The 18,972-nt window shown below is 48.3% G+C and overlaps 1 protein-coding gene across 1 annotated transcript in view; it reads left to right on the forward strand.

The window, feature by feature from the left end:
- The first annotated feature begins 1,542 nt into the window (after positions 1-1,542).
- Positions 1,543-18,972, forward strand: part of ZNF185 (zinc finger protein 185 with LIM domain) — a 43,158-nt gene continuing 25,728 nt past the window's right edge. The window contains exons 1-9 of the mRNA XM_074601585.1: positions 1,543-2,149; positions 9,510-9,585; positions 12,188-12,326; positions 12,908-12,967; positions 14,821-14,859; positions 15,496-15,570; positions 16,365-16,439; positions 17,106-17,186; positions 18,208-18,291. Coding sequence (XP_074457686.1) covers positions 9,561-9,585; positions 12,188-12,326; positions 12,908-12,967; positions 14,821-14,859; positions 15,496-15,570; positions 16,365-16,439; positions 17,106-17,186; positions 18,208-18,291 — 578 coding nt within the window. The 5' untranslated portion in view covers positions 1,543-2,149; positions 9,510-9,560. The remainder of the gene's footprint in view (positions 2,150-9,509; positions 9,586-12,187; positions 12,327-12,907; positions 12,968-14,820; positions 14,860-15,495; positions 15,571-16,364; positions 16,440-17,105; positions 17,187-18,207; positions 18,292-18,972) is intronic.

The raw sequence follows: 18,972 nt of genomic DNA on the forward strand, positions 1-18,972 counted from the left end.
GTCCATGGGCTGTGATCCATAGGGATCGCTCCCTGCTAAGGGTAAGAGAGGAGTTTGTGGTGCCTGGGCCATCTCTCGGCTCCTCTGCTGGTACCACTGATGGCGGTGCCCACCGTTGTGATCCGTTGGGCAGCCAAATTGAGCTTTTCAGCTTGTTTCAGGTGGCGCAGCTGCCTGCTCACCTGGCAGGGTGAGGGTTTTCACCGCTCTCTGAAGCACTGCTGGGAGGCAGAGACTCTCTGTCCCATTAGCAGCAGTGACATACCTTGAAGCTGCCTTAAAAACGTATGGAAATACCCGTGGCGGGGCAGGGACCACTGCAGCACCCGGCAGCGTGCAGAGGGAGAGCTGCGCTGGCTGCCTGCCCGCAGACAGACGCGCCCTGAAGATTGAAATCTGAACAAGGTTTCAGCTCCCCTTTCCTTATTTAATAGCTTGTAATTGCTTTCATTCGCGTGATGAGGATCTTCAGAGTTAGTGTCTTCAGCGGGAGGCAGCGTATTGGCAGGCACCGTGCCCTCCCTCCGAAGCGAGGGCTGTCTGTCCAGCTCTGTAGCAAAGCTGCTTCTGCACCACAGGGGTTCCCAGAGGTGGGCAGAACCCACCTGTGATTTGGAGGACCCTGCTTGGTCAAGGGTCTTGGTGGGGCTCCGTGCCTTCAAAAATCAGGGCTTTTGTGTAAGTAGTTGGCATGGATTTAGCTAGCAGCTCCATTTGAAGCATCCAGGCTCAGGATATGGTCTAAGGATTTCGGTCCCACGCAGGCAGAACATTTATTTCTTGTGCTGGGGTGCTCATGTTGGATGCTTTGTCAGCAGGAATATACCCATCTTTACACCCATTTTTATGGATCTCCTGTTGCGTGGGGCATCCCAGTGTCACATCCCAGAGGCTGCTGTTTGAAAACTGAGCACTAGTTGCAATCAGCAACAGTAAAGGTTGAGGGACTTGCAGTGAAAGTGTTTTGGCCATAGAAACATGAGTCTCAGCTGGACTGTAAATCACAGATGATTTCAAATATCAGAAGGAATACCTAGCTGTCATGTATTCACATTGCCCAGGGATGGGCATCCAGCTTCCTTTATCTTGATGCTGCTTATAGGGAAGGGCTGGAGAGAGAAGCAGGAGGGGGTGAGGGGGAGGCCTGGAGGTCCCTCTGGCTCTGCAGAATTAAACTGTCATAACTGGGCCAAATTCATCCCTGCTACGCTCTGAAATCAGCCCTGCATAGCTGATGGAGAAGGAAACCTGGCCTATCAAGAGAGGTTCTCCCGGTGATATCACTCAGACAATCAACCTCACCTTCTCCAGCAGAGCCAGCACCTAGCTCCACCTGTGCTGCATACCTGAGACCTGCTATCGCAGGGAGGGGAGAGGCAATTTGAGTTTAATTGCCTGGAAGCTGGTCAGATCCTGACTCATAAAGGGCTCGTGAGAACCTGGGGAGAGGAGACAAGTTTGCTCTGTCCGGGGGCCAGGATGTTGCTTCTCCCCATATAGGACCAGGCACTGGTGGTGGTTTCAGTTGTCCCTGTTCTGCAGCTGTTATGATCCACACTGGAAATATCCCGTGAATTCAGAGCCTCAGTAAGGTCTAGCCTATCTGAGTCTTGGCCATGGGCAGATCCAGCGAGAGGAAAGGACAGGTCTGGGAAAGAGGGAGATAACAGTGGTGTCAGGGCTAAGCAGCGCACCGGAGATGGACATGGAGTGGAGGAAGCTGCAGCAAGCCAAGAGAGCAAGGTGGAAGGTTTGGAGCAGAGTTGTCTATTTATCCTGTTGCAGTAGGATCCCATTTTGGAGCGACACAGTGAGATAAAGGGTTGAACGGTCCATGCTGGTCCCTCTGCTCCCCTGGCATCCAGTGCTGGGTGTGAAGCAGGTACAGAAGATCCAAGTTTCAACAGAATGTCCCAACTCTGCTCCGGCTGTAGGATTTCACCACTAATGACAGCACAAAGCAGGCCACCACTGGGTATTCCTGCAAAACACTCCCATCATGTGCTGCTCCCAGCAGCTGGGAGCAGAACAACACTCCCAGAGGAGAACACTCCTGTAGCGAGGATAAAGCTTCACCTCTTGCCTAAGAGCAGGGGGTGGCAGGGGGATGCATCCATCAGAGGAGCAGAGGCCAGTGGCATCGAAGCAGGTATGTCCTTAGGATCATGGGAAGGTACACCCCGAATTCAAAGCTTGGGCTGTGGCTGAAGCATTTGGTGAATTTTAATAGTGGAAGAGTCTTCTCAGGGGCTCTTGGGTTGGTTTTTTGGTCTCGTGGTAAAGGAGATATTTGGAGGGCTTTTGGGAAGGCTGTAGCTGGCAGCTGCTTTGCCTTGGGCACTTGGACTGGCAGCGATGAACCTGATACAGCTCTGTGGTCAGACTTGCACAATTATTATTTTTATTTTTTTTTTTTGCAGAATAAGCAACACTAAACACTAAAGTTAAAACCTGAAACAAAGGGCTAACTTAAGCCTTTTGTAATGAAACATTCTCATTTTGTGTTTTGAAACAGTGTGGGTTTTTTTCCCCCCTTAATTTTCTTTTAATTTTCTTGAAAACATATATAGCAGCATGAGATGTAACTAAATCCTTTGGCTGATTTGTCATGATCTAGTCTGAATTTTTCCATTTGCTGAAAGCTGTGTTCTCATGTCAAACCAGACAGCCTTTTTCTGTGCTGGAAACGCTCAGTGAATCAGTGAATAAAAAATCCTCCATCTTTTGCCCATTCCTAATGATGCCTGAGAAATGAATGAGCCCATAACCCACTGATTTCCCACTCTTGGCATTGCACTACTCCGCTGAGAAAGCGGATTGCGGAGAGGGGAGCCAAATGCCCCCTCCCCTGTGTGCCGGCAGGATTCAAGATCCCCACAGGAGGCCTTTGTGCGGGACACGAAGCCGCGCTGGGACGATGCCACCGGCTCCACTTGCCCACGCTGGCCACGTCAGCGCCTCTCGACAAAGAGGCAGGTGTCTTCTTTGGTCTGTGTGCGGCACAGGGCAGCGCGTTGGGCCTCTTCTTTTATCCTCTTTATTAAAGAGACTCAGATGGCAGCCGGGGACTTGGTTTTCCTTTCCTCAAGCTAAGGCAGGCAGGAGTTAACCCCTCGTACAGCAGGGGTGCTGGCTCTGTGACAGGCTCCCAGTCACCCACTGAATGGCTCAGGGCTCTTCCCTTCATTAGAGAGGGAACCTGTGGGTCGCGTGGGGGTTTTTTTCTTGGCTTTTTCCAGTCTGCAGACTGCGTTTCCTATGGATACACCGTCACTGCTTGTGGACAAAACATCCCGGCTGTAGCCTTTCCAGACTGATTTTCAGTCAGGGCTTGTTCTTGTAAGGCGTTTTAAGGATCAGAAGACGAAAACTCCTGTAGGCATTTATCCTGGGAAACAATCACTTGGATTCTGTTATCTCCCATTAAACCTCGTTGTGTAGACGGGCTTTTGTGAAGGTACTTACTCAGATATTCAGTAGCTGGTTTGGTTCAGCCCACAAGGGGTGTTTTGCAGTTCGGTGCGTTTGCTCACCAGGTCTGGTGTTTGTTCCTCCTGGCCAGAGGTGTTAAAACCCCGGTGTCTGGCACCACTGGGCCTGGGGCTCGTTCCGACGGCTCTTAGGGCTTCCCCTGGTTTCTCTTACTGTTCCCAGCTCAGGGCTTTCTCACAGAGCCCTGGGCTTCTGCAAGTAAAGCACCCGCATCTTCATTTTGTGTTAGGTAAGAAGCGTGGTGAAATTGCCACATATTTACCAGTCATCTTTTTTTTTTTTTTTTTCTCCAAAAATATTTACTTTTGGAGAAAAAAGCAACAAAACCGAAACACTCTCCAAATATTATTCCTAACGCTTGCTGGAAGAACACCAGTCCCAGTGCTGTGTCCCATTTGAAACATCCATTCAGAGCGGCGTGTGCAGAAGTACCACTGTGTAGTGACCCTACTGGGTCCAGAGAAAAAGGAATTCTGTAGAATAGAAAAAAAATAATGTATTTATGCCTAACTACAGATTAAGCCACAGAAAGGATTCAGCGTATCTCTTCTTGGTGTGTCTGTGCAGGGCACGGGCTGCAGTGGGTGTAGCCCACAGGCGTTACTGTGAACTGTTTTGAAGGTCGGTGGTGCTTGGATTTGCACCCTGTTGTGCCCTGTGAGGACAGTACATGTGGCTCGGAGAGTCACAGGCTTTTTAAAACAGATGAAATCTAAATTATTTTAGCTCAGGAAAAGTACGTAAGAAGGTGCAGGAGGAACTGAATTCTGTCCCTCATGCTACCTAGACATTTTCCCCGGACTTTGTATTTGACGGGTAGGTCATGGGTGGAGGTACCTGTGCCTTAAGCATTGCCTGCAGCAGTGCCCGGCTGGCCCTGCTGAGGAAGGAGCCGCTCCAACAGGCGGGTGTAGGCGCCATGGCCAGTCTGTTGGGGTTTTTTTTTATTGCTTGTTTGATGCCTCTCAAGTAGGTCACGCTCACAAGTTCATGTTCGTCCCATCTCACTCACTACCCAGGTAAAAGACCTACTGTCATACACCACGGGTTCCCGTATGCCCAAGTGCCAGGGGTCTGTCCACATGGAAACCAGTATATAACTGGGAAGAAATACAGTGCCTGCGCTGGCTTTGTTTCGGTGAGATGTCAGGGCATGGCAGGAGCATGGACCTGAAGAGGGGACAGGGAAGTCCCATGGTGCAGCTGCAGCCTTGAACTGCTCAGCAGCAGAGGAAATAAATGGACATCTGTCTGCGGCCAGAAGCAGCTCCTTACTTTCTGTGACTGTTTTCAGCTGGTGTTTCCCAAGCCAATCTCGTATTTATTTCAGGATCCTGGGGCACTTTGCAAACATGAAGCCCAGGCAGCTCTGTGAGGTTGTCCAGGGGAAGTGTGTTAAGGGAATCATCCCTCAAAGTGCAGCCGTTGCGGAGTAAGCTGGGCAATGCTTAACGGTGCAGCAGAGCCTGCAATAACTGTTTCCGTCAGGAAGTGAAGAAGGATTATTGCTCATTTACATAACGATGGCACCCAAGGGTGCCAATTAGTATCAAGGGCCTATTGCACTGGTGGTGTGCAGACACTTAATAGGAGGCAGTTGGCTCCAAAGGGCTCCCAGTGGGCTTCAGAAGGAAAACCTTCTTTATAAATAGAGAGTGAATGGGGATTTTTATTTAAATGATTTTTTTTGTCTCAGATTTTATATTTGTAGTGAATGTTTGGGAGAAAATATATATTCCTGAACAGCTCTGGTATCAAAACCAGAGTGACTTGGTGACTTACTGTATGTTTTTTTTATAATAGAGATGTTCCTAGTCACACAGCAGAAGCATTTTGTATGAGGTGATGACTAAAGAGAGGACAAAGGTGTGTCTACCCAGCAGAGCTTATTTTCTGACTGTAAGGCAAGAGGGAAGGGGTGGATCTGGTTTGAGGCAGAAGAGGTTTTGGTCTACATGAGGTGGAGATCTCCACGTTTTGTAAGGATGGTGACAGGAGATTGCTGCAGTGTGTTTGGAAATGGGCAATTACAGAGATGGGGAAGTTGCTGTGGATAGGGATTAAAAAAAAAAAAAGAGAAAATGAGATTCTGCAGTGGTGGAGAGATGGAGAGGGGACTGTGGGACAAGGAAGGACACAGATGGTTGGGGGCTGTGTTGGGGACAGGAGTGGGATTTCATCGCTAATGACGGCACAAACAGACCACTTTTTGCCCTTGTAACTTAACATCACGCATGGAGGTTCCAGTAGCATAAAAACATATTTCTGAAGAAACACATTCCCTAGCAACATTTTGTTTGGTAAGGAAGATTTCGGAAGTGCTCCATGTTGGCTTGTCACAACCTTTCATGGGGATAAGAGTAGACAAGTGTTAACAGCTGAAGACACCCCCTCCAAGTCTAGAACTGAGATCTTTGAGATTTACTGCATTGCAGACTCACAAAAATTTGAATATAAGGGCAGAAATGCTTTGAAACATGTCCCATAGCACATGTTGAAGCCTAAAGTCAAATTTTGCCAAAGAGAGGAAGCTGTTTCAATTTCTAAGCCATCCCTGAGCAGCAAGAAGCACTCTCATTCCCAGGAGTGTTGTATCAGTGCTCTAGAGCCAAACACCCTCTTCCCAATCCTTTCTGGCCCCATAAATCCCGTGCTGCTTTCTGCACAGCAGCGTCGTCTGAGCAGATAGACTGGGATGTGGTCCCATTGCAGCCTGTTGCAGCCTGAGAAGCTATGTCTACTGCTTCTTTTTCTTATTTTGATATTCCAACAGCTGGAGTATCAAAACATGGACAAATAGAGTTACGAGGAAGATGTGAGCACTTTTCCTGATAGTAGTTTCCTGATCTGTTTTGCTTTGGTTTGGGTGAGTGGGCCCCATGTATCTCTCTTGTTCTTGTTTTCTTCATCACAGCTACCATCTTGGCATCCGTAGATGTCAGTTTATCTGCCAGGTGTCACTGCCAGACACCATTAAAACAAGAAAATGAGCTTTTTGTTTCTCATCTGAGAAAAGCTGAGTTACTCTAACTGGAGGATTTGTGGCATAACCTGGTTTGATTTGTCTTTTAATGTTCTAGTCACTGAGCAGGCACTAAGCACGCGTAAGATCAACCCAAAACTTTACCAAGCCCTGTATCCTATGTCCAACAGGAGCCTACAGCAGGGAATTAAATATATGGGCAAGAAATAGCGTACTTGAATTGCTCTTTTCTTGCTGAACCCACTCAGCTTAGGCTTGATTCTTGCTTGGGCTGTATTGCCTTGATCCTCAGGTAAAATGTGAAAATAGCCACTTGGTACTTCATTAATGAAAGAGAGAAAACTATGTTACAAAGAAGGAAAGGGCTGACTCCATCCATCACAGAAGGACATCCTTTTGGGTGTCCTTTGGGGGTTGGAACTAGATGATCTTTAAGGTCCTTTCCAACCTGAACCATTCTGTGATTCTAGAAGTGCACCCCTCTGCACTTCTCATGGAAGATTTGCTGAAAGCTTCGTTCTGGGCTCCTCTGTTATGGTGTGTGGCAGGAGGACAGCCAGTAACACCCAGTGGTTTCTGCCGGTCGAGCAGCAGAGACATGGGTCACCCCGTGCCGGAATGGGCCACTCAGAGTGGCAGCAGGCTGACCGTTGCGTGATTCATCCCTGGAAAAAGCAGGCTGTCAAAAAACATTTGCCAGTCCCCCAAAGCCAAGCCCAGCGAGCACCACTGACGTGTTCCAACGCCTGTTTGTCAAGCCAGAAATATCAGTGGAGTACGAGTGTGTTTGCTGCGGCCCCTCCCAGGATGATGTGAGCTGGGAAGAGGGAGGGCAGCGCCAGAGGAAAGGGCTTGGCCAACGTGTAGTTTCTGGCACATTTTTATACACATGCTGAGTGCCACCCTTCGTGGCTTCCCTTCCTTTTGTGTGTATTTGTTAGGGGAATCGTGTGAGTAAGAAGTGAAGTTTCTGTTTAAGCAATAAATGGAGACGTCCTTTCCTGCAGGGCCGGCACACGATGCTGCAGTACGTGCCAGGCGGAGCCGCGGTGCGTGACCAGAGTTCAGTCCTGCGCCTCTGCAAGCTCCAGGCCTCCCTGAGAATCCTTCCTACATGTTCCTAAACCTCTGCTTATTCCTTTAGAAGATCTGTGCTGGGGGGCTAATCACCTCTCAGTTACGCCACCAGATAAGTAATGACAGCTCTCTCCAGCTTCCAAATACCTCCGTTATATGGCAGCATGCAGCCTTTGCCTACTTCTGCCCCTGGTTTGCCCTGCATCAGGGCCATATCAAACTCTTGGGATAGTTCTTTTCCACTGCTCCTCATCCTCTGCTTGCTTCAGCTTTATTTTGTCTGGGAATGGGAAAGAATTTACTAAGTAGAAGAGAGGACCAAGCGCAGCTCTGAATTGCAGTTTAGCAAGGTAGCCGTGGTCTGAGTCTGCCTCGCTCAGGTGCTGTAGGCAATGAAGCCACGTGGCTTCTCCATGTGCAGGTCCAAGATGTTGTAGTTTCTTTTTAACCCAAAGTTGCCAGATCACAAGGCTGTCAGTTGTGCTCCTGCAGACTGCAGCCATTTCCCCTGCCTTTAGTGTAAAGATACCCAAGTATTTAGAGGCTCTTCATGGATATCCAGGACAATGCTACAGTTTTCCTTTCTCTCTAAATAGCAGGGTCAATTAAATTTGCGTGGGAAGGGGGATCTGGGAAGGATAAGAAAAGAGGTGGGCTGTCTGCTCCTGGTGAGAGCTGAGTTAACGTTTGGGAGTGTTTGTGAAAGGGAGAGGGAGCCTTGGGGTGATAGCAGAGGGCTTGTTCGCGATCTCAGTGCAACCTGGATGAGGAGTGGATTTGCAGCGGGTAGATCTTCGGCTGAGACAAGCCGAAGGAGCAGACGTTGCCAAGAAGCAATGCTATGAGATCAGCGCTCGGCGTTCCTCGTGGGCGTGTGGCTTCGCAGCGATGTTGCAGGGACAAGCCCACCAGCAGATAATAACAACCTAATTTTAGATTCACAGGCTCCCGAATAGGGTTGGGTCTTTTATTCATGAATAGTGTAGTCACTTAAGAATCCAGGTTCAGCACATAGTTTTGGCAAGGAAAGAACGGAGGGTTGTAAAAGCTGGAAGTTGCCCTTGATTTTCCTTCTCTGAAATAAAGGCTCAGCCCACAGCTTACTGGAAAAAACTTCAGTGAGTGCAAAGAGAAAAGAAACATTTCTGATAAACATGTAATCATGTGCTGAATTAACCTGGGATCTACTAATCTCAAAACGGGGGTCCATTATGAGGAGTTTTGCTTTCTTTTGTTTGTTTGTTCATAAATTGAAAAAAAAAAAAGTCTTGATAGAATCTGAAAGAAACATTATTTTTTTTTCCCTGACACTTAGTTTGTGGTTGTTTTGATTCAACAACAGCACTAAGCAATCAGCGCTCTGCAAATTCCCAGTCTCGGAGCATCTCCGAGGCTGTATGTCCAGGAGTTTCTCTTTACTGTTGTCATTTAAAGGAGGGGCCTGGCTGCCATCAGAAGCAAGAATTAACTCTTGCTTCTGAGACAGGCAGTAAGATGTTCTCTCTGCTGTATCTTAGGGGAATAACACATATCTCTGCCAACTGAAATTTGTCAAGAGCCCTTATGTCATACCCCCACTTGACAAAAATGCCAGGGTTCACCCAAGCAGCCTCAGCTGCTCTGAGTTCTGTAGGCTCCAGAAGGTCTGTCCCACCTGAGTGGCTCTGGGTGCTTTTGCAAAGGTCTCCTCCATCGCTCTCCTCCCACACCTGGAAGGACGCATCTGTCATGGCCCACCCGAAGCCTTACTGGTGTGGAGAACACACCCATTTGATTTTTCCTATCCTTGATGCTGAAGGCACATGGCATGGGGAGAAATCACAACTCTAGTGTATGTGTCGCAGTCTCCCCATCCTCCAGGCTCCGTGGCTGTTGTGATGCTCTCCCTTCCGCATAGCTTCATTACTTTTTATATCAGAACTACTAATCTGCTTTTCCCCTTTTTTATTTCTTCCAGGGACTTGTTGTCTTCAAACAGTAACCAAAGGGGAAGGCGCTTCTGAGAACCATGATGTCCCTGGGTGTCAGTAAAGGTAATTCCTTTCCCCATCCCAAGCTGTTGGGGATCTGTCCCCTGTCACGGCTTTCCTTTGCTTTCTTTGCTCAGTTGCACCTGCTGTAACGTCTCTGCACAACTGCCCCAGTGCGCTGTGCCCAAGGGTAGAGGACACCTCTGCCTTGTCTGGGACCTGCTCCAACCTGCAGTTCCAAAATCATGTGCATTTGGCTATGATTTCGCTATCCATGAAGGTATGGAGAGCTGGAGAGTTTATAGCCTTGCTGAGGTTTCGAGATGAGCAAAAGTCTAATAAACTACCATATTATACTCTTTTTAAGACCCTCCTTAAAATTCTCTGTCTTTGAAATGTCTACTGAAAATACAGCAGCAATTAGCAGCCAGTGCAGCAGCAGAGCAGGATGATGTCCCTGTATCTCTGTCTACCCACACGCTCTGGTTTTCTCTTCTCGAGATAAAAACCAAAAGCCTGTTGGGCCGGAGACCACCCTGTGCAGTGTGCAATATCCATACAGTCATGAGAAGGCTGCCTTTATTATTCCTAAACTCCTAATAATATCTTATTATCAGAGGAGTGTGAAAAAATCATACTGGGGCTACAAGTTGCTCTGAGTTGTCCCAGGAACATGCCCAAGCTGCACAATGCTGTGGCAGACTCTGAGTTTTAATTTTTAAGCAGCAGATGCTCGCAGGACCTTTAGATGTGAATAGATGGGATGATGCTTCCAAGTCCGTAGGTAACCTGAAAAAGTAACGTGGAGAGGAGTGGAAACACCTTATTCATTTTGTTTAGTGGCCAGCCCAGCCTAAAGGACATTAGGCAATAGATTTAATTTTCCATTTCAGGGCTAAGAAAAGCAGCCCATCCCTTTCCAGGTGCTCCCTATAAAGTGTTACTGCTGGTCCCTAAACTGCACCCTGACAGAGATGTGGCCCTGCATAACTGTGCCTTTTAACTGCTACTGCTAATTCCACGTGAGGAAGGACGTTCTCTTCATTGCTATAGCTGTGTTCTCCTTAGAGATGATCCAATGGGACCAGATGTTTTAAAAAAAAAAAAATAATTAAATCCTACCCCTACTACATAACATACTTGAAGCACATGACCGTGTGTCAGAGATTAATCAGTTTACTGCATGTCAGCTGCTCGGTGATAACTATTTCTGGGCAGCCTTCTAGCCCATCCTGAGCACAAGATATAGAGACTTAGCTGACCCTCCTTTCCTGGTAGCTAAATTGACTTATTTCATGTTTGCCACAGGCTAAGAGTGTGCAGGCAGGCAGATTCCTGGCGTGGATGATAAGAAGTTGTAAAGCTGCAATAACTTGTTGGTGTCTCTAAACCCCTGAGCTGTATTGCTCCAAGTGCGACGAGGAGAGCAGGCTCGATGTTTTCAGCCTTTACCGCTCCTTTCCAAAATGGCAAAAGGTAGAAGATAGTCAGAAATACATAGAAAAGGAGATTTCCTTATCTGGTCTTCATCTTACAATTTCCCTGTGGGAAAACAGCTATTTCACTTGGAAGAAAATGCTGGATGGGGAATTTCCCAGTTAAAATGCCTTTTTAAAAAAAAAAATAAAATCCAGCTGCAATCAATTTGGTCCCGCAGGACTTTGGCACTCAAGGATGACTGAAGCTCTTCACATCAGTCACCTGCACATTCCCTTCCCTTGTGAGAGACTCTTCCCCTTCCCCAGCCTCCCGTCTCCTGCCCTGCCTGCTCCCAAGGATTTTGGCTTTAATAGTCCTCCCCATTAGCCTGTGCTTTTTTCACCCAATCTTTTTCCCACTGGGAGGATTTAGTGACTCCTAATCTGTGACCTTCTGCAATTTCTTACATCTTAGTTTTACATTTTAATTGCCATTGCTGACTTTCTCAACAAGGGAATGTGGTTGTGGTTCATTGCCCAAACAGAGACAAGGGGCAGAATGAGGATGGTGGCAGAGTTGCTGTTGGACAGCAAAGGAGAGAGCGTACAGCGTAGGACACTTCCAGATCTGGGCCAGAACCACACTGTTAGGGAGACGTGGTTTGAGAATGTGTTTTTTGAGGCTGAACTTTGTAATGAAAATGAGGAAATGAGGAACCAAAGGACGCGTCTCCTTCAAGTCTGACAGGCCACCAGAGAAAGCTCACAGCTGGGTGTTTGCATTTGATGGCTTACCTCTAACCCCCGACTCTTGGCTCAGCTTCATACTCCAGACGTATCATCCTCTCCCACAAACCAAAAAAGCCTTATGCTGGAGCTGATGGGATGGGAAATGCCAGAGGAAACTCACTGCTTTGTAAGTAAGTGATTAGACCACACACTGAATGTTGTTGGTCTTCCTGAGAGAAAATGACTCATTAACGTTGGAGTCCTCTGAAAGGAGAGTAAAAGCCGTATGAATCTCTGTAGAGGAGGTGATGCTTGGGGGTAAATTGATCCTGAAGTTTGGATGACAGCTGCTTTCCCTCTTTCATCAGAAGTGTCAAAAGACTCATTCAGCGTTTGAATCTCTGACTGAAGAGACCTGTGCTCCCTGCTCCGAGATTTACCCCAGCTCACCTGCTGACACTCTGAATTCTTGCCCGTTCTTAGCCACCCTGCTCTCCCCTTCCCTCTGCCTCTCCTAGGACGTGTCATTCCACCCACGGATGAAGACCGCAGGAGAATCATTAAGCAGATGAAGGTTCGCACCACCCTGAAGGGAGATAAGAGCTGGATCCACCACCATAACTCGGACTCTGAGGATGAGAAGAAGAGCAGCCCGCTGTAAGTGTGACCACCAAGGAGCGCTCCTCTTCTCCCTCCCCTTTCCCTCCTCAGCCCCCAGGAGTACTCTCTTGCAGAGGAAGTACACGTGGTGTTAGCATGTTTTGGGGTCTCCATGATGCCACGCAGTGACACCACCAAGGGGAAGTGGGGCTCCTGCTTAATTTTGATAAATGCAGGCTGGGGAGAAGGTCTGAGAAATGGCCTTTCCTGGGAGCTGGGAGTCCAGCTGCACAGGCAGATTTGAAGTCTCAGGAGAACTCCAAAGTCTTTTGAAGGCAGATTGCGTTTTGCCGTCTCTGGAGTGACAAACAAAGGGACAGACATCGATGGGAGGGAACTTAAGGGATAAACCAGCCAGGTCTGCATCTCCCCCTGCAGCTCGCGGGGCTGTGTCGCACAGCCACCCCTGTACCAGGGAGCACCACAATCTGCACCAGCTTCTCGTTAATTAGAAACAAAACCAAGCCTAAATTGGTCTTCTCTTAGCAACTCCCTCTGAAAACATCACTGCTATGTTCAGCAAGGCAGCTCGGCAAGAGCAGAAGTTAATGATGTCATTGTGTTTTCTCTTTATGCAGGTCTGGGCGGGCCGGTGGAGGATCCCCAGCCTCAACACCTACTGCTCCCCAGAGCGACAGGTAATTTTGGGGACACATCCTGTTGCTTCCCTTCTGTGTTATCTCATGGGTTTGGTTCGTGCTTTCACTGTTTTTTCACAATGGTCTGCTCTTTCTTCACCTCCTCGAACCCACTCACTGCTTCGATGGTGTTGAAAAATGCCATCCTTGAGGAGAGCCTGCATTGTTCGGTGTAATGTCTTACAAATTGTCACCTCGTAGAGAGCGGGGCTTATCTCCTGCAAAGTCCAGGTGGATGAATGGATGGATTGATGTCTTTAATGCAGATGAATGGATGCCTTGAAGCCCACGATCCCACAAGATTACTGGTGCACATCAGCTCCTGTGCTGCTGCAACAACTGTATGCTCTAAGCCTGGGGGCTTCTCAGAGCAAGCGAAGCCCTGTGTAGGAGCTGAATTTGCTTCAGAGCAAGAGCACGAGGGCTCTTCAGGAACCCGGGAGTGTCCTAAAATATAAAACTGTTGGAAAGGGCTTAGACATATGAGAGAGCTCTTTGCTAGCTGCAGTGCCATTGCTGGGAGAGCATTGTCCTCTCCCTTTTTCTGTGCCAGCTCTTGTCATTTCTTGTTGCAATTAGACAGGATGGCTTCCCTGCCGTGCCCTACCTCTTTCTGCCACCCTCTGCAGCATAATGCTTTATCAGGCACAGGATAAATAAAACCAGGGACATTTGTGACATTGGAAATGTGGCATCTGAAGGGGCATCTTTGCACAAATGTGCAAGAGCCTAAAGCTGACAGAAGGTGAGTGACAGGGAATCCAGGATACTCAGGATCTCTTTATACTTCAAAGTGAGGACAGACATTCATACGCTAAGCTGGACAACTTCTCAGCTTCCCTGTAGCTCGCTTTCAAAGCTGAGTGCTCAAGGAACAGCTCGGCAATGGGGCTGGGATGAGCTACACCCTGCTGGTGCCCGCTCTGAGGACACTGCGGAAACAAGAGCCTGAGGCTGTGCTCAGCACTCATTGTCTTCCAGCTCATCCCATCCAAAGATCTCCAGCGCTAGGCTAAGCCTGCCGTGAGTTTGCATTTCTGTGCCTGTGAAGGCAACTGGATAAATTTGAGCTTGGCAGCTGCCTCAAGCACATAGTGATGGGCAGCATGAACCTGCCTTCCTGCGAAGCTCTGATCCCATGGCTGATCCTGCTTGGAGCAGGAGGTTAGACCTGAGACCTGCTGAGCTTTCTCACTGAATCATCTTGTGATCCTAAGGGCACTTGGACAGACAGGAAGGGAGGGGGTGGTATCTGGGCAGGGGTGAAGGGAGCCTCTCTGAGCTCATCTGGTGGGAACCAGGTCCTTGAGGCCCATCCTGGTCCCGACCTTGCTCTCAGGAAGAAGATGTCTCTGAGACAGCTTGAAGCAGGTTCCAGGGACACTTCCTCCTGCCCTGGGGCAAGGGGCCAGATCCCCACCTGATGGTATCCTTTTCCTTTCCCTCCAGGGGAGCCATGCCACACTCCCTTCCTCGGAATGGGCCCTCGGAGGAGTTAGAGTGAAGATGATGTTTTCCTGTGATAAAACAACCAGGATCTCTACTGTATCTAATCTCCCCCCTCTGTGCTATCAATCTGTGCGCTTAATTTTGAGCCAGAAAGCACAGCTAATTTTAATTGGCTAACTCTAAAATTCACTCTTCTAAAATCTTTTATAGAGCTTGTTCTGCTGATTATTCATTTTTAAAGAATCCCTCCAAGGTTAATTTTGGTGCAGCAGCTGAGGTTTCACTCCAGGCCCATTTAGCCAGATTTTTGGCTTGACAGCCACGTAGACGTTTCCCTTTAATGCTGCTGCTGCTGTTGTTTTTCCCCATGTTTCTTAATTCACTAATGTCTGTTCTTTGCACAGGTCTTCTCCCTCCAAGCCTCCATCCGGTTACCTCATCAGGTTGGTATGGAGTGGCGTATATTTGGGCTGTAGGGGAAGGAGAACTAGGTCAGGAGCAACAAGCATGAAAGATATTACTATCTCTTGGGTTCTCTTATTAGTTAGGAACATTACAATGCTCGGGGAGTACCTTGGTGAAGAGATAGTCCTGAGTATTTTGTTTAACAGGTAGTTTGAGAGTGATGTTAACAAAAATTCAGGTCTCCTCTATACGATACAGTGATCACACATGGAAGGGTTGTCGTGCTATGAAAACGTTCCACCATCCCTGTGATCAGCACAGCACCAGTGGTGGGGCTTGTGTGCTTCAGCTCCCTCTGACACGTGGGATGTTGCCCACGGGGACTCTGATGCCGCCGTAATCCTAAGCAGGTTGGCAAGCCCTGTGATACCGTACCCATGCCTCTGTGCGAGACGATTTTACCGTGTTGTCTAAGGCCAGGGAGTAGGAAAACGGGATTTTTCTCGGGGTGACTCTTTCCAGGAAGCACCTGCTAATTCTCAGTGTCCTGAGCCAGCACCTTCCTTCCGACAGGACACGCAAACACTGTGTACCCAAAGGGTGGCTGCAAGTCTCTTAATTTTAGTTCCAAAATCTGTCCTGCAAAAAATTTAACATGTCTCTCTTCTCCTCAGAGGGGTGTTCACGAAAACCATCGATAAGACTTCTTCCATGCCAGATTCTTCATCTTCTAAAGAAGCACAAAAAAGGTCTGTGTGTGTCTTCCTCTTCTTCATGAAAATGAGCTTTTAAATATTGTATATATTTCTAGTCATTCTTTTATTTTGGCCAGTGCTTGTGGGCTTCCACTGAGCTCCGCTAAATCCCTATGTAATGCTGGAAGCTGTGGCTGTTCGTTTAACAGCTCTGCTCAGCAGACATGGGGAAAAGACAAGGCATCAAACTCCATGTTTTCCTCACCAGAGCACGGGATGGCAGCTGTCTGTGAAAGTACTCATGGATTTGGCTTTAATTTGGCAAATAGTTTTGAGTGGGGGACAAATCATAGGGAATCCTTGCAAAGCTGTAACACCTCACTTTGGTGGTTTTAATGTGGGGTTTGGTGGGATTTTTTGGAACCTGTCTTGTGAGAGGCGCTTAATTCTATTAAAAAAGATCTAAGCATGTCTCTGATCTAAGCAGATGCTTTATTGCACCTCAAGTGAAACTTTTTGAAATCCCATTTCCCCCCCTGTTTTGATTTATCTGGGGAGATGGATGATGCCACAACGTGTCGTCTTCCTTCTTGCTGGCTGATCCTGGGACGGAGTAGCACCGTCCCACAGAGGGCTGTGCCCATACCGGCTCTGACATCTCACAGTGGCAAAGCACTGGGGAAGCAAAGCAGACCTCGAATCCCAGTCCAAGGCTGTGAAAAGGCAGCAAATGCTGTGTTTTGATTAAATAGCATTCCCTATTTTCCCCCATCTCCTTGGGAAGTAGGTGGTGAAGGGTGAGAGCTCGGGAGGGTCATGTTAACAGCTGTGATTTGTGTCATCTGCAGCACTGCCCCAAAGGGACACAGCCCGTGCCGTTCTTCCTCTGGCTACAGGATGACCACTGAGGATTACAAGAAACTGTGAGTGCCGCAAAGGGCAGCAGCGCTTCCTGTCTGTGCATGGGCGCAGCAGCACCTTGAGCCTCAGTGATGAAGCCACCTGCACACAGGTGCCTGGCCAGGCATGGCTTCATCAGCTCAGCGCTGCAGAGCTTTCACTGGAAACTGAAGCGGTTCCCGGTGCTACCTCCAGGCCTGTGGGGGCCATAAGGTGTTCATTGAACTGGTAATGGCCTTCGTACGGAGTGAATTTTATCACTTCATAGTAATTAAGGCAAAAACTGGAGGATGCAGCCTGGGGACTTGGTTTACAGCATTGCTGGCCTTTCTCAAACCAGGAGAAAGGAGGGGGCCTTGTGGCAGAACAGCACCGCTGACATTTCCTACGCAGCTTTTCGTGTCAAAGGCTGTGGCTTTAATCTGAAATGCAGCCGAGCATTTATCATGGACCAGCCTCTAGGCTTAATCCCTATACTAAGAAAACAAAATCCCATGGGGACACGTATATCCCAACGCACATGAAAAATACAAGCGTCTTCCACACTTGTGTGCACCACTTCTAGGGTCCGAACCTGTTTCCACACACCCTGCCCTTGGATTTACCTTGGACTTTGCTTGTGCTGCCTCTGCAACAGTCTACAGAGGCCGTTCCCTCACGCTGGCTCTCCTCTTCCCTTTCTATTTCAGAGCTCCGTATAACGTCAAGCAGAAATCAGTGGACTTGGATGAGGAGGACGTGCCTTTTACTCCAGATGAACATAAAAAGAGGTATGCCCTCCAGGTAACCACCTTTTCCTTGCAGGGGCAGTGACAAGTGGACTGACTTCAGTTTAACTGTTCATTACTGGGAGGGTCAGTTCGATGATGATTACAGCTGAGCCATTAGGCCTGACTGAAACAAAGTAATAATAAGCAGATATTTCTACACAGAGCGTGTCTATACCCACAGGCGAGTGCGCTCCCAACAAAATATAATTAAAAGCCTGACGTGATTCAACCTGACAGCATACCCCAATTAATTTGGCAGCTGGAAATGGGTTGTGGAATCCATCAGCCGCGTAGTGTCTATGTGAAAAGATAGAGACGTACAAATAGCCTGGCAGTAGAGGGAGGAGCCCACCTCCCACAGCCTACGTGTGCGTCTTTGCGTCTGGACCACCTGGGGACTTGCATCTAGGTCCAGATGCAGATGGGTCCGTCGTTCTCATACCAGGAGTAGAATGTGGTAGATCTGCCTCTGGTGCAGCCAGCGTCCTTGTTGCTTTCAGTCGAGTTTCTGAGGATACTTTTCCTCAGATACAAGACTTTTACAAATGAAAACCTGGTAATTTGCCCACTGGGGACAAACTGATAAAAGCCCTCTCAGAGATCTGTGCTCATCCCTTGGTACCTCTGGCGGTACTGATGTCTGTACAGACACGAGCAGTCCATGTAGCAAGTCAGCCACAAAGCCTGTGTCCCGTTTCTTTGTCCCACGGTATGCAATATTGCAACAGTCCAGGCCTCGAAAAGGGAAACTCCCTCTGCCCTCCTGGAAGAGGAAGTATTTTCTTTTTCACCTGATGCTTTACATCCGTGTGAAAGCGCTGTGGCCCAGCACGAATGACACTAAAGAAAAAGATGTCATTAGTCCTCTTAGCTCTGGCTGGATTTCTGCTCCGCAGAGCATGGCAGCTCTGTCAGGGCTAGCACTAGCCTCCACTGGGTGGCTCACCTACTGCCTCTTTGAGGCTACACCCAGCAGCCACTAACAGCGTGAGCAGAATGTGACCCCTTCCCTCCCTTCCAGGACAGAGGCGGCCAACAGCGTCCTGAGACGCACTGCCAGCAGGGAACGTGCCTATGTCCTCTCAGCGGCCAAGAAAAGCAACGGGTGAGTCTTCAGTGTGCAAGCGTGGGGCAGGAGACGGGGAAGAGGCTGTGGAAGGTGGTCTCACAGGGATGGTGGCCTGACCCAAGATGCTCTGGAGGCGATGGGTACCTTTCCAGTGAGTGGAGAAGACTTAGCTGCAGTCTCTCTAGAAGTGACAAGGATATCTGCAGGTTTCTGCAGAATTGGAGAAATCCTCCAGGAGCGTTGGGAAGTCTTCCTTATGGAAAGGGATGAAATTTGAGGAAGAGAAAAACCATGATAATCCCTAATTCCGTGGGGCCCACAATCAAGACTTCAGCTTTCAGGCTCAGTTGTTAATACCGCTCTCTCCAGTTTTGTTGCATGTAAGGGGAAAATCAGAACAACTATAAACTGCATCCAATATGGATCAGCTTTTTGTGACAGAGTGTTCAAACAATAGCTAGATTTACAAAATCCTGATCTTAGTTGCAGCTTCAAATTAGTTCTGTGGGGAAAAGGAACCTAACCAGTAATGTATGGATGTGTAACAGGAATGTGAAGGATGTGTGGGAGCTACTGGTGTTCAAGGCTCTGTTGTCCATTTCTTTCCTGGGAGGGGAAAAAAAAGCAGATTTCCAAGGTCTCTGATCTCCCAGGAGCCATGGTAGTGACTTTTTTGCAGCTCACTTTCACTAGAAATCTTTTTCCTTTGGACATAAC

Source organism: Larus michahellis, chromosome 9, assembly GCF_964199755.1.
Source record: "Larus michahellis chromosome 9, bLarMic1.1, whole genome shotgun sequence".
Lineage (NCBI taxonomy): Eukaryota > Metazoa > Chordata > Aves > Charadriiformes > Laridae > Larus > Larus michahellis.